This window comes from Tachyglossus aculeatus, chromosome X1 (genome assembly GCF_015852505.1).
Source record: "Tachyglossus aculeatus isolate mTacAcu1 chromosome X1, mTacAcu1.pri, whole genome shotgun sequence".
Classification (NCBI taxonomy): Eukaryota; Metazoa; Chordata; class Mammalia; order Monotremata; family Tachyglossidae; genus Tachyglossus; species Tachyglossus aculeatus.
In genome coordinates, this window is record NC_052101.1 from 90858541 (window position 1) to 90875039 (window position 16499).

A 16499-nucleotide genomic window follows, 5' to 3' on the forward strand; every position below is an offset into this window, starting at 1 on the left:
GAGAAACAAGTGAAATACAACGGCTCAGGCTTCATAAGGCTAAAACCTGAAGTGATATACACTCTATAAAGTTGTTCCATCTTCCACAACCTTTTCACTGGGTGTGATGGAAGTCATGTACTATTTCAATTGTTTTCAAACCATTTTCCCCCAGCCCCTTATTTCCAATTAAAACAGCATGATTTTTGAAGGGTTTGTGGGAACACAGCTAGGAGAAACGTTTGAACATTCCATTTTGCCCTAACGTTTAATTTTAATATATGTTTCTGCAAGAATATAATTTAGGTAATCAGGGAATGTTCTAAAGAGCATGGACATGGGAGTCAGAGGACCTGGGTTCTATTTCTGGCTCTGCCACTTGTCTGCTGTGTGACCTTAGGCAAGCACTTAGGGAAGTAATGTCTCTGTGTCTCAGTTTCCTCATCTGTAAAATGGGGATTAAGACTGTGAGCCCTGTGTGGGGCAGGGACTGTGTCCAACACAAATATCTTGTATCTACCCCAGCACTTAGTACAGTGCCTGGCACATGATAATAATAATAATAATAATAATAATATAATAATAATAATAATAATAATAATAATAATAGTATTTGTTAAGCACTTACTGTGTACCAAGCACCATTCTAAGCACTGGAGTAGATACAAGGTAATCAGGTTGGACACAGTCCCTGTCCCAGGTGGGGCTCATAGTCTTAATCCTCATTTTACAGAGGAGGTAACTGAGGCACAGTGAAGGTAAGTGACTAGCCCAAGGTTAGACAGCAGATGTGTGAAGGAGCTGGGATTAGAACCCATGTCCTCTGACTCCCAAGCCCATACTCTTGCCACTAGGGCATGCTGCTTCTGTATATCTTGTCTTAAGCTATTGAGTCGTCTTTGACCCATTGCAGCTCTATGGACACATCTCTACCAGAAGGCCCCACCTCCATCTGCCATCATTCTGGTAGTGTATCCATAGAGTTTAAGCACTTAAAAAATACCACAATCATTATTATTATTATCATTATTATTCTGACAGTGGGAGCCTGTTTAGGCTTGGTGTGCTGTTATCAAAGAAACTGCTTGCACAAATGAGTCAGTATTACCCTGCATGTCTTCCTTAATTGAGATGTGAAAGAATGCAGCTCTCATGTTCGAGAAGTCCTTGGGTGCACTGGGAAACAAAAAACAGTGAATTCACTATTAGGATTTGATCCCTTCCAGGGACTTTGGTTCAAGTAGTAGAGAATTAAGCCCAGAAAGGCCTGTATTAAGAATGATTTGTTCCACAGAGTGTGGAGTATTAGAAATACAGATTAGTTTCCAAGGCCGGGAATGGAAATAATTAGTTTAGAAATAAAAAAAAATCAAAAGGCAGTTAAGGATCTTCCTAAAGAGGCTCTAACATTAAGTGCTGGGATAGAAACAAGATAATCAGGTTGGATACAGTTCCTGTTCCACATCGGTCTCATGGGAGAAGTGGGAAGGGAGACCAGGTATTGAATCCCCATTTGATCGATTCCCTCATGTTATTGGATGTGACTTCACCTTAAACTATCTGCACTAATCTAAACATTAGTGTGACAGGTGTACAATTGAACTGGCTGTTTTCTCTCCAGGTGTAGTTCTGGTTTCCATTTTTTATCCCATGAATCTAAAACTTCGGACCATCTTAGTTATATTATTTCAGCACCTGAATGTGAAAATATTTTAAATCGCTTCTGTTCTGCATTCTTGGGAGGTCTGAAGGGGGTAGTGAAGTGGAAGTTAAGGAATTTCAGATATGATTTGTCTTGTGAAAGCTTCCTCCAAGCCAGCCTTACTGATTTCCCTCATTTAGGGAAATTTAGGGAAATCCCCCTTTTAGACTGTGAGCCCACTGTTGGGTAGGGACTGTCTCTATATGTTGCAAACTTGTACTTCCCAAGCGCTTAGTACAGTGCTCTGCACACAGTAAGCACTCAATAAATATGATTGATGATGATGATGATGATTTTACAGATGAGGAAACTGAGGCACAGAGAAGTGAAGTGACTGGCCCTAGGTCACACAGCAAATGGCAGAATCCAGATTAGAACCCAAGACCTCTGACTTCCAGTCCCATGCTCTTTCTGCTAGGCCATACTACCCTAAAAATTTTTGGATTCCTGATTTCGCTTTCCTCTTATTTTTCTATGTGTTTTTAAGACGTGATTAGCAAAGCACTGAACTCAGGACAGGGCTCATTAATTCAGACATCATCATCATCATCATAATAATTGTGGCTTTTGCTAAGTGTTTACTATGTGCCAGGTACTTATACTAAGCACTAGTTGTTGGGGGGGGGGGGGGCAATATAAGCAAATCAGGTTGGAAGCAATCCCTGTCCCACATCAGGTTCACAGTCTTAATCCCCATTTTACAGATGAGGTAACTGAGTCACAGAGAAGTGAAGTCACTTGCCCAAGGTCATGTAGCAGACAAGTGGCAGAGCCAGACATGGCCCCTGGCCCAAAGTAGGCTCACAGTCTAAAAGGTGGTAGGGGAACAAACAGCCAGGGAAAGAATTAATGATGTAACTTTAACAGAAAGAATGATTTAACACCCATACACAAGCCAAACATTTCTCAGGGCTCCCTGCCACTCCAGGCAGTACCGTTCTAGATCCACACTACCACAATCTCCTCAATTTTCAGATAGTTGTGTCAGGGTCTTCTTCCTGAAAATGGGGGGCATGGTGGGAATGAAGGAGTGGGACGGGGAAGGGGAAGGCTTCTTGGTCAAGGTTTCTTCTCTCTGCAGTGGGAAAAATCAAACACTAGTATTTATTGAGTGCTTACTTTGCACAGAGCACTGTACTAAGTGCTTGGGAGAGTACAATACAACAGAATTAGCAGGCATGTTCCCTGCCCATAACGAACTTACAGTCTAGAGGGGGAGACAGACATTAATAGAAATAAATAATTTTGGATGTCACCCTCTTCCCTCAAAATACTAAAATCCTATCTCCTCCAGGAAGCCTTCTCTTACTCACCTCTCATCTTCCCACCCTATTCTCCCTCCCTTTGGCATCGCCTAGGCACTTGGTTCCATAGTCACCCCATCCTCATAGCACAGATGTCCATATCCTCATACGCTGTTGCTTCCCCTATCTTTAATATATTTTAATGTCCATCTTCCCCATTGTATTGTTATCTCCTTGAGGGCAGGGATGTTGTCAGCCAACTCTATTGTATGTTTTCAGTCCCAAGAGCTTATTAGCTTATTACAGTGCTCTGCACCTAGTAAGCACTCAATAAAAACCATTGGTTGATTGACTGACTGAGCTGCAGGACTTCCCGAGAGGCTGAGTCATATTCTGAGCCAAATTTTCCCTCAGGTGAATCCAGAGTTGAAAAAATCCAGGAGAATGTGAGAAATGCCATTGAAGGGAAATTCCCCTTGTATAATCTCGGCTTTGGCTACAATTTGAATTACGACTTCCTGGAAAAGATGGCTTTGGAGAACCATGGGCTGGCGCGGCGGATCTACGAGGACTCAGATGCAGACTTGCAGATGCAGGTAAAACTACAGACCCCAAGGTCAGGCAGATGCAGGTATCTCAAGGCTGTTCCTGAATCCACCTATGATAGGTAAATCCTCATGGGAGACCTCACTGAAAGATCATTGGGCAGTGGCTCCCCCCTCAATCTGTGAGTGTCCAGTGAGCATTCTAGTCTCCTACTTCGTTTGCTGGGCCAGAAAATTGCATATATATATTCCCTGACCTTAACTGTCCACAGTCCCTCCAGCTCTAGAATCCTGCAGGCCATCCCCCATGTGCTGGGGAAACTCTGACAGGAAACAGTGGACAGAAATCCACTTCCTCCAAATGTTCAGCTTGATGGTTCGGGCACCTGCTGCTTGCCCTGAGCCAGCCTCACTCATATTCAGGGTTTTGGAGGGGTGGAGAGGGTTGGAGGTGGCTCACAAACTCAAGAAGCAGCATGGCCTAGTGGATAGAGTTTGGGCCTGGGAGTCAGGAGGATCTGGGTTCTAATCCCTGCTCTGCCACTTGCCTGTTGTGTGACCTTGGGCAAGTCACTTCACTTCTCTGTGCCTCTGTGAACCCTCTATGGGACAGGGACTGTGTCCAACCTGATTAACTTTCATGTACCCCAGTGCTTAGTACTGTTACATAGTAAGTGCTGAATGAATACCATAACAGAAAAAAAAAAAACAACTGAAGGGAAAGGGAACCGAGCCAGCTTCCTTAGTGGGTGTGATTGCTTCTGTCACTTTCTCTCATTGTCTGTGTCTCTTCATATTTGGGGAAGCAGTGTGGCTCAGTGGAAAGAGCCTGGTCTTGGGAGTCAGAGGTCATGGGTTCTAATCCCGGTTCTGCCACTTCTCAGCTGTGTGACTTTGAGCAAGTCACTTAACTTCTCTGTGTCTCAGTTCCCTCATCTGTAAAATGGGGATTAAGATTGTGAGCCCCATGTGGGACAACCTTGATTACCTTGTATCCCCCCAGGGCTTAGAACAGTGCTTGGCACATAGTAAGCGCTTACCAAATACCAACATTATTATTATTCATATATGTGTACACAGGCACACACACACACACAAATAGCACTATAATAAATTCTGCCACATAGGCTGTCAGGCTTGGGGCTCAATCATCATTAGTGTTGGAAGACTCCATTATCATCTTCATATGGAAACTTCATTCACTAAGCCTTTATTAAACACTAACCATTTGCTAAGTGCTGGGAGAGGTACAAGGTTATGAAATTGGACGCAGACCCTGTCTCACATGGAGCTCTCATATCCCAGGCCACTGAGGCTAAGTGATTTTGAAATTGTGTCATTATATTTCTCATTAGTTTCAATACTGTCCTAAGAGGCTCTGGAGACACTGCCTTGTTTCCTCTATATCATCTTTTACCAGTTGGCACCAGGCTTGGGTGCGTTGAAGTGACATTACCCACACTTTCCCATCTCTTGGGCAGGGCTTCTATGACGAGGTGGCAAACCCACTGCTTGTTGATGTGGAGGTGCAGTACCCAGAAAATGCCATCGCTGACATCACCCAGAACAATTACCAGCATTTCTATGACGGCTCAGAAATTGTGGTGGCGGGACGGCTCGTGGATCAAGATTTGAACAGCTTTACCGCTGATGTGAAAGGACAAGGGGTCAGTAAGCAATGGGCTGAGCACTGGAAGGCATTTTCCTGTCCAATGTCTGAACTTTTAACTGCCGAGATTTGGCTTTGGAGCCAAAACGTTTTCCAGAGGAAAATTGCACAATTCAATGACCATGTGCTGGCTGAGCTCCTACAGGCACAGAAGTCCAGAAATTCAAATTGTGGGTTCCCAATGCAAGGTGGGTAGGAAGGAAAATGGAGTTAAACTAGTGGAAATGTAAGAAGTTCCAGAAAAGCTCACTCAGCCCTTTGCCATCATCCCTTACAGTGCTCTGCACATAGTAAGCGCTCAATAAATACGATTGATGATGATCCCTTCAGGCCATGCCTTGCTGTGATTCCATCCAACAGAAATGTCTCTCTCTTCTAACCTAGGCCTTAAATGACCTGACCTTCACAGAAGAAGTCGATGTAAAGGAGACTGAAAAAGCCCTTAAGGAACAGAAATACATATTTGGAGATTTTATTGAGAGGCTCTGGGCCTACCTCACTATCCAGCAACTCCTGGAAAAAAGGTACAACCATTCACACTCCCTTCAGAGGACCTCCCTGTGAGAAAGCTCACATTGGTTGTGAGCAGTTCTGAGCCCTGCTACCCACAAGTGCTCAGTTCAGGACTGAGTATGCCAACCTACTCATTGAACCTCGATCTTTTCTCTCTTGCTTCTGACTCCTGGCCCGTGTCCTTCCTTAGGCCTGGAATTCCCTCTGCCTTCCACATATGATGGCTCACCACTCTCCCCCACCTTCAAAGCCTTATTAAAGTCACATCTCCTCCAAGAGACTTCCCCAACCAAGCTCTCATCTCCCCTAATCGCTCTCCCTTCTGTACTGCCTATGCATTTGGAGGTGAACCCTTTAAAGCACTGGATAGTCACCCCACTCTCAGCCCCACAGCAATTATATACATTTACATAATCTGTTTTAATGTCTGTCTCTCGCCCTAGACTGTAAGCTCTTTATGGGCAAGGAACAAATTTACCAACTCTGTTGTACTGTCCTCTTCCATACACCTAGTATAGTGCTCTGCACACAGTAGTGGCTCAATAAATACTACCGATTGACAGACTGAGTTAAGACAGTGAAGATTAGAGACTATCAGTAGACTGGAATGAAAGAGAAATGGAGATGTTCTAACTGGGGATGTGGGTGGAAAATTTGGGATCCTGTCTGGGCAACAAGTTGATCTCTTTCCATCTTTCTTCAGGAAGAATGTTCAGGGGGAGGAAAAAGAGAACCTGACAGCCCAGGCTCTGGAACTGTCTCTTAAATATCACTTTGTGACACCTCTGACCTCCATGGTGGTCACCAAGCCCGAGGACAATATAGAGCAGGAGGCAGTGGCAGACAAACCATTGGAAGGTACGAGGGTTGCTGAGGGAATGTCAAGGGGGCGGTCCCACGGGCAGCGGAGATACACTGTGCCTAGGTCAACCTCTCACAAAGGCCTAGGGGCAAATAGGGAAGCAGCATGGCCTAGCAGAAAGAGCACGGGCTTGGGAGTCAAAGGATGTTGGTTCTACTGCCGCCTTTGCCACTTGTCTGCTGTGTGACCTTGGGCAAGTCGCTTAACTTCTCTGGGCCTCAGTTACCTCATCTGGAAAATGGTGGTTAAGACTGTGAGCCCCATGTGGGACAGGGACAGTGTCCAACCTGATTACCTTGTATCTATCCCAGTGTTTAGAACAGTGCATGGCACATAGTAAGCGCTTAACAAATGCTATAATTATTAAATATTGGCCTGAATTTTTGTTGATGTATTTCCCTGAGACTTGAGAGTAGCCCTCCTAGTGGAGAAAATGTGCTCATTAGTTTTACAAGTGGCATTAGCTTAAGACAGGTTGCTCACCTTGGGAGAATGGGAAGAGACTCCAGAGCAATCTTGACAGACTGGAGAAATGGTCCTCCCCAAAGAGGAGGCTGTTACGTCAGGGTAAAATTCAAGGTAGTACTCTGAAGATCTAAGCAAAAAAACCAAATAACTACCACAATTCCAAGATGGGATGTCAAAAAGGAGGTACAAGCACAGTAGAAAATTACCAGGTGTTTAAGGTAGGCCCCACCCCAACCCCGCTTCCAGTGAAGGCTGGTGGAAGGCAGGGGGTTGGGGACCTAGTGACTGCTGAAGATCTTCTTGGCAAAACATTCTGAAGCTCCAGTTCAGAGAGGCTCCTGATGTGTTTGTGTGACTATTTGCTTTGGGTTTCTCTACCAGTGAGTGGGCTTAATGCCTCTTTTGTACTAATTCCTCATCTATTTCTGAAAAACAAACAGTAAATTTCCAGTGTACGTGAAATGGGAATCAGGGCAGCTGCTGCTGACATACTTGGGCCTTCTACTTTTCAATCAATCAACCAATGGTGTTGAGTGAGCACTTACTGTGTGCAGAGCATGATACTAAGTGCTTGCAAAAGTACAATAAAACAGTTGGTAGACATGTTACCTGTCCACAAGGAGCTTACAGTCTTGAGGGGGAGTCTTTTCAGACTTTGCTCCTCTCATTTCTAGATCTTAAAAGCCAATGCTAGCCCTCCAGGCACTGACACAGTCTACACTGAGCTATGCCCACCCTCAGTTCTTCCATGGCTCCTATCCAGAGGCACCACCTGTGACAGCCCCCCTGCCCCTCAACCAAAGCCACCATTTTTTGTTTGTTTGTTTTATGGTATTTTAATAAGTGCTTACTATGTGCCAAGAACGGTGCTAAGTGCTGGAGTAGATACAAGCTAATCTGGTTGAACAAAGTCCCTGTCCCACATTGGGCTCACAGTCTAAGAGGTAGGGAGAACAGGTATTGAATCCCCATTTTACAGTTGAGGAAACTGAGACACAGATAAGTGAAGTGATTTGCCCAGGGTCACAGAGCAGGCAAGTGGCAGAGTTGGGATTATTATTATAATACATAATATAATAATAATAGTAATAGTAACAATAATAATAGTATTTACTAAATGCCTACTATGTATCAAATATTAGACCAAGAGCTGGAGCAGATACAAGATAATCCAATCTCACATAGGGCTCACAGTCTAAGAGGGAGGGAGAGCAGGCATTGAATCTCCATTTGGCAGCTGAGGGAACTGAGGCCGAGAGAAGTGAAGTGACTTATCCAAGGTCACACAGCAGACAAGTGGCAAAGTTGGGATTAGAACTCAAGTCCTCTGACTCCCAGGAACCCCCAGGGCATACATGGTCAGCGGTGTTCTCCCCCTCCCAGCTAACTTTTTCTGACAGAATATGATGAACCAGGTGCACATACTCCCCTGGCCCCTCAGGGCAACCCAGACCTGTGCTGAATACCTCAGGGTCGATTCGATGGTGGTGGGGACTTGGTGGGTGGTGGGGGAGGAAGGGGCATAGGGCTCTCCCTCCCTCAGAAAGGGCCCCTTTGATCCAGCATGCTGTATCTCTTGCCCTCCCTCTGAGTTGGAGATCAAAAGACCACTACACATTGTTTCCTGGGCCAACTCGATGCTATTTTGTGTTTTTCACAGGCAAACCAGAGCCCATCACTTCCAGCTGTAAGTACCATGGCCTCATCTCTGGGGACAGGGACAGGGCCCAGGGACTTGTGTCCCCTGAAGTTCAGGAGCCCTGAAAAGTGTGGGGCCCACGTGTGTCTGGGTTTCAGGAAAAAGGCGATCAGAGACTAAGAGGAGTCCTCTGGCCAGACATGTTGGAGTGGTGGCATTCAAGGAGCCCTAAGCAATGGAAAGCAAGGAAGATGGAGGAGGCAGAGAGTTTGAGGAAGGGAGGAGCTCCAGGGACCACTCCCACAGAGCAGGAAACAGAGATCTGGGCCATACATCTTTGCCTGGCACGGAGGAGGGGGTACAACCCCCCCCCCCCCCCATTTTTGTTTCCCACCAAAGCTTTGACCTCTAAGGCAGCAGGGCATCCCCAGGGATGAAAGTCAAAAACACTTCTGAAGCAGAATGCGGTCGCTAAGATGGCAGCATTGTGGGGGAAGGGGAGAGAGGAGAAGGAGGGGCACAGGGTTAGCCCACTGCCAAGAGAAGGACCCTGGCAGGGCCAGTCCGAGGACTACACCTGCCAACACTGGGACAGAAGTGGAGTGCCACCTAGGCTCCGCCTCCAACCCAACTCCTTCTGACTTCTGGCTCTAGCTGCCTTCAGCCACGAGAGAGAGGCGCAGAAACAGCCTCACCCCCTGCTCCACACACACACACACATATAGCCCAAATCTACACGGGCAGAGTCGTCACCCCCAAACCAGCCTAAAGTGCCACCGCAGCTGTGATGAAATAATTGTCGTAATTGTTTTCCTTTATCAGAGCCGAGAACTGGCCATTTTTGTCTTACTTCCAGCATTGAGCCTCCCTCCAGCTCTCACCATCCTCAGGCAGGGAATAGGGGCTTGGGGAACAAATGGGAGTTGGGAAGTTACTATGATAACAGCAGGGGGCTGGGGCTTGGTTCATCTGGGCCCAGTTGAATGGCCTGAGGGAAAGATTATGAATTGGAGGTGGAGCAACTGCCTCCCACAGGTGAATGTGCAAGTGAAATCCATTGAGCAATATCATGCCAGTGGGACATTCATCTTATGACAACTGAACACATTTCACTTGTCCTTTCCTCTAGGTGCACTATGCACTAGCTGCCTTGAATCCACTTTGCTTAACAATGTGAATTTCCTTATTTCTACACAGATGCTACCCAGTATCATCACCAACCTCCAGCAAAACCATATTACTATGGTAGGTTCCATTCAGGTTCTGCCCAAGTGATCGGTCTTCTGTGGAGGGAAAATTACCAGAGAAAAGAAATGTCACACAGCTACTGTCATCATCATCACCGCCAGCTAATTATCCCTAGAAAAATATGTTCCCCTCTCAGTGATCTATTAAAGAGCGGCAGGGGCACCAGTAATCCCTCAGCCTGAGACACTGGGTCTTTTTCTTTCATTGAATGTGGTGGTAGCAACTTCTCTCCCAAGACAAATCTCCACCACTAATATTGAACGTGACCACCAGAGCCCAACCCCCTCATTGCAGCCTTCCCCGATCACCCAATTCCCAGCAATGAGGTCTTGGCTGGTTCACCGGTCTCTCTCTGTTCCAATCACCCCCCTCTCCCTGACCACAAACACACCCCACTCTCTGGAGCCTGGCTTCTCTGAGGTAGTTTATGGGAGACTATAATGTGTTCGCAGTTGATGGAGACCCGCACTTTATCATACGAGTGCCTGAGAAAGAAGACGCCCTTTGTTTCAACATCAATGAAGAGCCAGGTGTGGTGTTAAACCTCATCAGGGACCCAAGTACAGGTAAGGCCTGACCCCTGGTTCCAATGGAGGTGGACACCTCCTTCTCAGAGGTAGATGGATGTGTAAAAACTCAGCATTTCTGGTGATGTGAGAGGAGACCCTGGGGGAAGCAGCAAGCAGGATGCAGAGAGGAGTCTTTGGTCTTTGGACTGATAAGACTCACCCCCTGTCAAGTCTGCCAGGATTGAGGGTCAGAATTCTTAGAACATGGTCTGGGCACAGGGGTGGGATCTGTCACTACCGTTTTTTATCCTTTGGTAGGCATCTCCATCAGTGGGCAGATTATTGGAGAGAAGAAAGTTAATGTGAAGAACCAGAAGACTTACTTTGGAAGACTTGGGATTGTCAATACAAGAGCAGACTTGAAGATAGAAGTGACAACTCAGAAAATCACGCTCTGGAAAGGCCTAGACCAGACCAACTTCACCTGGATGAATACGGTCATGGTGAAACAGGAAGGGTAACCATCTCCTTTCTGGCTCTTTCTTAGCAAGAAACTTTCATCGGCAACTTTCATCGGCAACTAGAGCATGTCCTTTGCAGTGAAGTCGCAATAGAACCAGGGGTTGTAAACCCACCCCACATTCTTGTTATATCTAGAGATGATCCTGTAGCCATGTATATGTTTACGTGATTCCCAACACTTGTTTTAGGCCCAGAACAGTCTTAGTAATACACACCCACAACCCCTTTCCACACTCACAACCCTGCTCCATCACACGCACAGTAGCTCATTCAACTCTTCCATGACAATCTTGTTCTTCTCTTTGCCAACAGAGTGGCAGTGCCACCTTTAACCCTGGCCTCAGACACATACAGCAGGAGAAAGGCCCAAGGGGCTAGGAAAGGGGGAACCCTACAAGTGTCTGAGTGAGAAGGTACACTTAACTTTGCTTGTGGGGTTTCTGTTGCCTGCAAGTGCCACCCAAAGGCTGCCCAGAAAATACATTATGGGCAGGGAACGTGACTAACAATTCTGTAATATTGTACTCTTCCAAGTGCTTAGTACAGTGCTCTGCACACAGTAAGTGCTCTTAAATCTCACTAATTGATTGATTACGCCATCCAGGCCCTGACCCAAAGCTTCCCGGCCGTTCTGAGTTTTCTGTGGAAGAATTGGCTTTCACAAACTGATTATAGGGAGGCTGACCTGGCAACATCTCTCACTGAGCCTCGCTTGTCTCCTGTCTTCCCCTCACTTGAATGAGGTCCTTGCTGTAGTCCATATGACTTTAATCATGGTTTCACATGGGCCAATAGCTGAGTGAATTGGTGGTGCATCATAGTCAAACATGACCCCAGTGATGGAGTAGTTCGCCTACATATGAGAGTGTGGCTGAAAAGACTGAGGCAGGACTGATGGTCCCTACCCCACTGGGCACCCCTAAAAATTGACCCCTGGGCTGTCGATCTGTAACACCATCAAAGGGGAGAGAGTAAAGGCAAACATGCCAGGCCCCAGAAATATGTCTACCCAAGCCACTGTTCACATTGGCGTCTGGATGCCCTCCCTCCCAGCATCCGCCAAGCTAGCTCTCTTCCTCCCTTCAAGGCCCTACTGAGAGCTCACCTCCTCCAGGAGGCCTTCCGAGACTGAGCCCCTTCCTTCCTCTCCCCCTCGTCCCCCTCTCCATCCCCCCGTCTTACCTCCTTCCCTTCCCCACAGCACCTGTATATATGCATATATGTTTGTACATATTTATTACTCTATTTATTTATTTAGTTTACTTGTACATATCTATTCTATTTATTTTATTTGTTAATATGTTTGGTTTTGTTCTCTGTCTCCCCCTTCTAGACTGTGAGCCCACTGTTGGGTAGGGACTGTCTCTATATGTTGCCAACTTGTACTTCCCAAGCACTTAGTACAGTGCTCTGCACACAGTAAGCGCTCAATAAATATGATTGATTGATTGATTAAGCACTTTAGCAAGTATTTCTGGGAAGCCATTTTGAACGTTTCTGTACTTGGAAGTCATCAGGTCAATGTTGTTGTGTCCCATTGTTCCAATTGCACTGTTAGTTTGGAACTTCTAGAGTTTTGGGGGTTTTTTTCCATGGTATTTGTTAAGAGTTTCTGTGCCAAGCACTGTATTAAGCTTTGGGGTAGATACAAGCTAATCAGGTTGGACACAGTTCCTGTCCCAGATGGGGCTCACAGTATTAATCCCCATTTTATCGACAAGGTAGCAGAGGCACAGAGAAGCGACTTGCCCCGGTAACACAGCAGACAAGTGATGGAGCTGGGATTAGAACCCAGGTCCTCGGACCCCCAGGCCCATGCTCTGTCCACTAGGCCATGCTGTTTCTTTGGAAATGTTTTCCATTTCCCTTCTGTTTTTCAGGCTTAGCCTGCAAATCAATAGGAAGAAAAACATAGTGGTGTCCATTGGAGACGGGGTCAGCTTTGTCATCATTTTACACCAAGTGTGGAAGAACCTTCCTTACCATCATGATTTCCTTGGGCTGTATACAGTGGACAGTCACAGGATGTCAGTACAAACCCATGGGCTGTTGGGTAAGAGTTCATTCTGGTTGTTTGTAATGTCTAGAGTTCGCCCCTCTGAGTTGACCACATGACATTTTTTATTTATTTAATGTCCTGGGCCTGATGCTTCCAGGACATTTACAGTTGCTCCTTCTCTTCCTGTTCCAAGAGGTCCCCTGTCCCTCTTCTGGATGACACATGAATTCCAGTCACTCCTCTGTCAGGATGGAACATCAGGTTTTAAGAGGGGGATTCTCTAGGACCGGGGATAATGCAGGCATTGAGAGCGTCTCCCACAGTGCATTTTCTCACTTTTAGGGCAGTTTTTCCACCCGATTGATTTTGAAGTGTTCGATGTCCGGCCTGGGTCTGACCCCTCCAAACCAGATGCCACGATGATGGTGAAAAACCACAAGCTGACAGTCACCAGGTGAGTTGACTCCTCTGAAAACATCGGGGTCAGAGTGGACCAAAAGAGAAGAGAGAGCCAGCAGCCCAGAAGGCCTTGACTCCTTGGGCAGATTTCTGTGGTTTGGGAGCTTTTTGGTGAAGCCATCTCTGGGAACTCTCTCTACCTGAGTCCCTGGAAATGGTGTCACTGCCACCCCCTTCCCTCCTGACTTCAAGTCCGCTTACCTCCAGGGTGGCAGGGGCCGCTAACGTTCCAGCGAGAGTCCATCCCTGGTGAAAGGAACAGTTGCTCATCTGTCCTGGGTGGCTTCAGGGTTCACCTGCAAACAAGGGGCTGAACGATTTGACCTCTGGAGGTCCTTCCAGTAGTAACTGCAGCTTAAACACAATTCCTGTCCCACATAGGTCTCACATTCAAAGAGAGAAAGCGAGACAGTATCTTTTCCCCATTTCTTATATGAGGACACCGAGGCACAGGGAAGTAAGATGACTTGCCCAAGGTCACGAAGCAGGAAAGCATGACCAGAGCCTGTACCAGGTGGTAGCTGTTTTGGTGGAGAGAAAGGGGCAGATCCAGGAGATGTTGTGTAGGAAGAATGGCCAGATTTAGCAGGAGATTCAAGCTCTAGGATTCCAGGAGAGTATTTCGAGCAAGTGCCTATATCCCCTTTGATCTCACCTTGGCATCTGACAGGTGGCCCACTGTTGCATGTGTCAGATCTGAGGATTCTGACGGCACCTCCCATCAGAAACCCTGGATTCGCCTCGGTCATGGGTCTTGGGGATGGAGATCCTGTGCAGAGGAATTGATTCTAGTGCCGACAGCTGGAGCAGCACCACTCACCTGCTCTCGTCCCTTCCAGCACCAAGCACTTGGCAATTTGTCTTTCAGGGGCTGGCAGAAGGACTACAGGAAGGACCCCCGGCATGGCAGCGAGGTCCCCTGCTGGTTCATTCACAACAATGGGGCGGGACTGATTGACGGCAGCCACACGGACTACATCGTCTCGGACATATTTTGACTCAGAGAATGAGGCTTTCTAATGTCTAGATGTAGGTCTCACCTTGAAAATAGAATAAAATATGGTCAAAGCACTAAAGCACACATTTTCCAGTGGCTCGTGACTCATGGTTTTGGTTTTTTTTTGGTACAAATGAACTCTCTCTGCCAGGGATGGGGGTGAAGGAGAGGACTGACTGATAACCTGAGGGAATAACCTGGGTATTCCTGGGCAAGGGAAGAGTGTGCCTGCATGGAAATGAATACAGCATGACCCAGATATGGGGACAGTAGCCTCTACTGGGCCTGAGGGGTGCTGTTGATCCTCTGTCGAAGTCTCTCTCCCTCCATTTTATTGGTTAGTGGGCTCGAGTGAGGAAGGATGCTGTCAGGATTTGCCTGAGGATTTTAGTTCACTCCTTGGGAGAATAATTGTAGGATTGGGAGGTCACGTTCCAGGAGCCAAATTGAGCCAATCTGCAGTGTCCAAAGGATGATGATAATGATAATTATTACTAAGGTATTTGTTAAGGGCTTACTATATGCCAAGCACTGTGCTAAGGGCTGGGGATAGGAACAATACAATCGGATGAGACAGTCTCTGTCCCACATGGGGCTCATAGTCTGAGGAAGGAGAACTGGTATTGAATTCCCATTTAAAGTTAAGGAAACTGGGGCACAGAAAAGTCAAGTGACCTGCCCCAGGTCACACAACAGGCAAGTGGTGGAGTCAGGATTAGAACCCAGGTTTCTTGTATCTATCCCAGCACTTAGTACAGTGCTTGGCACATAGTAATTGCTGAACAAATGCCAGTGTTATTAATAATTAGGTCTCCTGAATCCTATGCTTTTTCCACTAGGCCATGCTGTTTCTCTATTTAGTCATGGTTCCAGAGGGAGTCCCAGACTTTAAGCTCCTTGTGGGTAGGGAACATGTCTACCAACTTGGTTCTATTGTATTCTCCCAAGTGCTTAGTACAGTGCTCTGAACACGGCAAGCACCCAATAAATATTATTGATTGATTCAACCTGGTGCACTCCCAGACACTCTGGGAGGGCACTTGGAACTGGGTCACAAGTTTTAGGGACCCTACTCCAAAGAGATGTCTTTTGGCCACTGGGATACATGGGCTCTGGGCCCAGCAGTCATAGACGGGTTGGAGGCCCCATGCAGGTTGGCGGGGAACCTATCCAGCAAGGACAGGATGACAGTGGGCCTGAACTGTGCTTAATTTGAGCATCTGGCTGCTGAATACTTACATCTCCTAATAATAATAATAATAATGGCATTTATTAAGCACTTACTAAGTGCAAAGCACTGTTCTAAGCGCTGGGGAGGTTACAAGGTGATCAGGTTGTCCCTTGGGGGGCTCACAGTCTTAATCCCCATTTTACAGATGAGGTAACTGAGGCATGGAGAAGTTAGGTGACTTGCCCAAAGTCACACAGCTGACAATTGGCGGAGCCGGGGTTTGAACCCATGACTTCTGACTCCAAAGCCCGTGCTCTTTCCACTGAGCCACGCTGCTTCTCGTGCATCTCCTCTACTCTCTGTCCTGAATAAACTTTCAAGCCTGGAGGAATGGAGATGGGGGGAATCTGAGGGGAGAAAACTCCATTTTCTGGAGCAATTGCTGCAGCTTAGAGAGAGGTTGAGTCACGGGAAGTGAATACGGGCCTTTGAGTAATTAGGAGAGGGCAGATTGGGATTGCTCTGTTCCTTTTGTACGAGAATTTGCCCCCCAGGTCCTAGGGCTCTAGGACAGGTCTGGGGGCTCTGTGCCCCAGCAACCCCTAGCACATATTAAACCTTACTTCTGGACCATGTGGGAGTAAGTGGGTGGTGAGTCCTGGGCCCAGCTTCATCTCTAGTGGGGCTAGGGTTGGATATTCCTCGCTGGGCAGCTCCCATAAATCTAAGGCAGAGAGCTTCTGTTCCCACCTGATCCCACCCCCGCCCCCACTCCGGCTTGTTCTGTAGCTGCTCTTCTTCAATCCTGGGTAGCTGACAGCCCAAGTGGAAGTATATGGTCACTGCTCAGGACTACATCTATGCAGCTCCATACACACATGAGAAGCAGCATGGCCTAGTGGCAAGAACGTGGGTCTGGGAGTCAGAAAATGTGGGTTCTCACCCCGCCTCTGCCACTCATCCGCTGTGTGAC

General features: G+C 47.0%; 1 protein-coding gene across 1 annotated transcript in view; it reads left to right on the forward strand.

The window, feature by feature from the left end:
- The window catches only part of LOC119919592 (inter-alpha-trypsin inhibitor heavy chain H3-like), a 39642-nt gene extending 25183 nt beyond the window's left edge, over window positions 1-14459 (forward strand). Inside the window, exons 11-21 of the mRNA XM_038740138.1 lie at window positions 3340-3521; window positions 4952-5137; window positions 5524-5663; window positions 6356-6510; window positions 8643-8669; window positions 9819-9866; window positions 10322-10435; window positions 10697-10895; window positions 12781-12953; window positions 13242-13353; window positions 14227-14459. Coding sequence (XP_038596066.1) covers window positions 3340-3521; window positions 4952-5137; window positions 5524-5663; window positions 6356-6510; window positions 8643-8669; window positions 9819-9866; window positions 10322-10435; window positions 10697-10895; window positions 12781-12953; window positions 13242-13353; window positions 14227-14356 — 1466 coding nt within the window. The 3' untranslated portion in view covers window positions 14357-14459. The remainder of the gene's footprint in view (window positions 1-3339; window positions 3522-4951; window positions 5138-5523; window positions 5664-6355; window positions 6511-8642; window positions 8670-9818; window positions 9867-10321; window positions 10436-10696; window positions 10896-12780; window positions 12954-13241; window positions 13354-14226) is intronic.
- Window positions 14460-16499: the final 2040 nt, after the last annotated feature.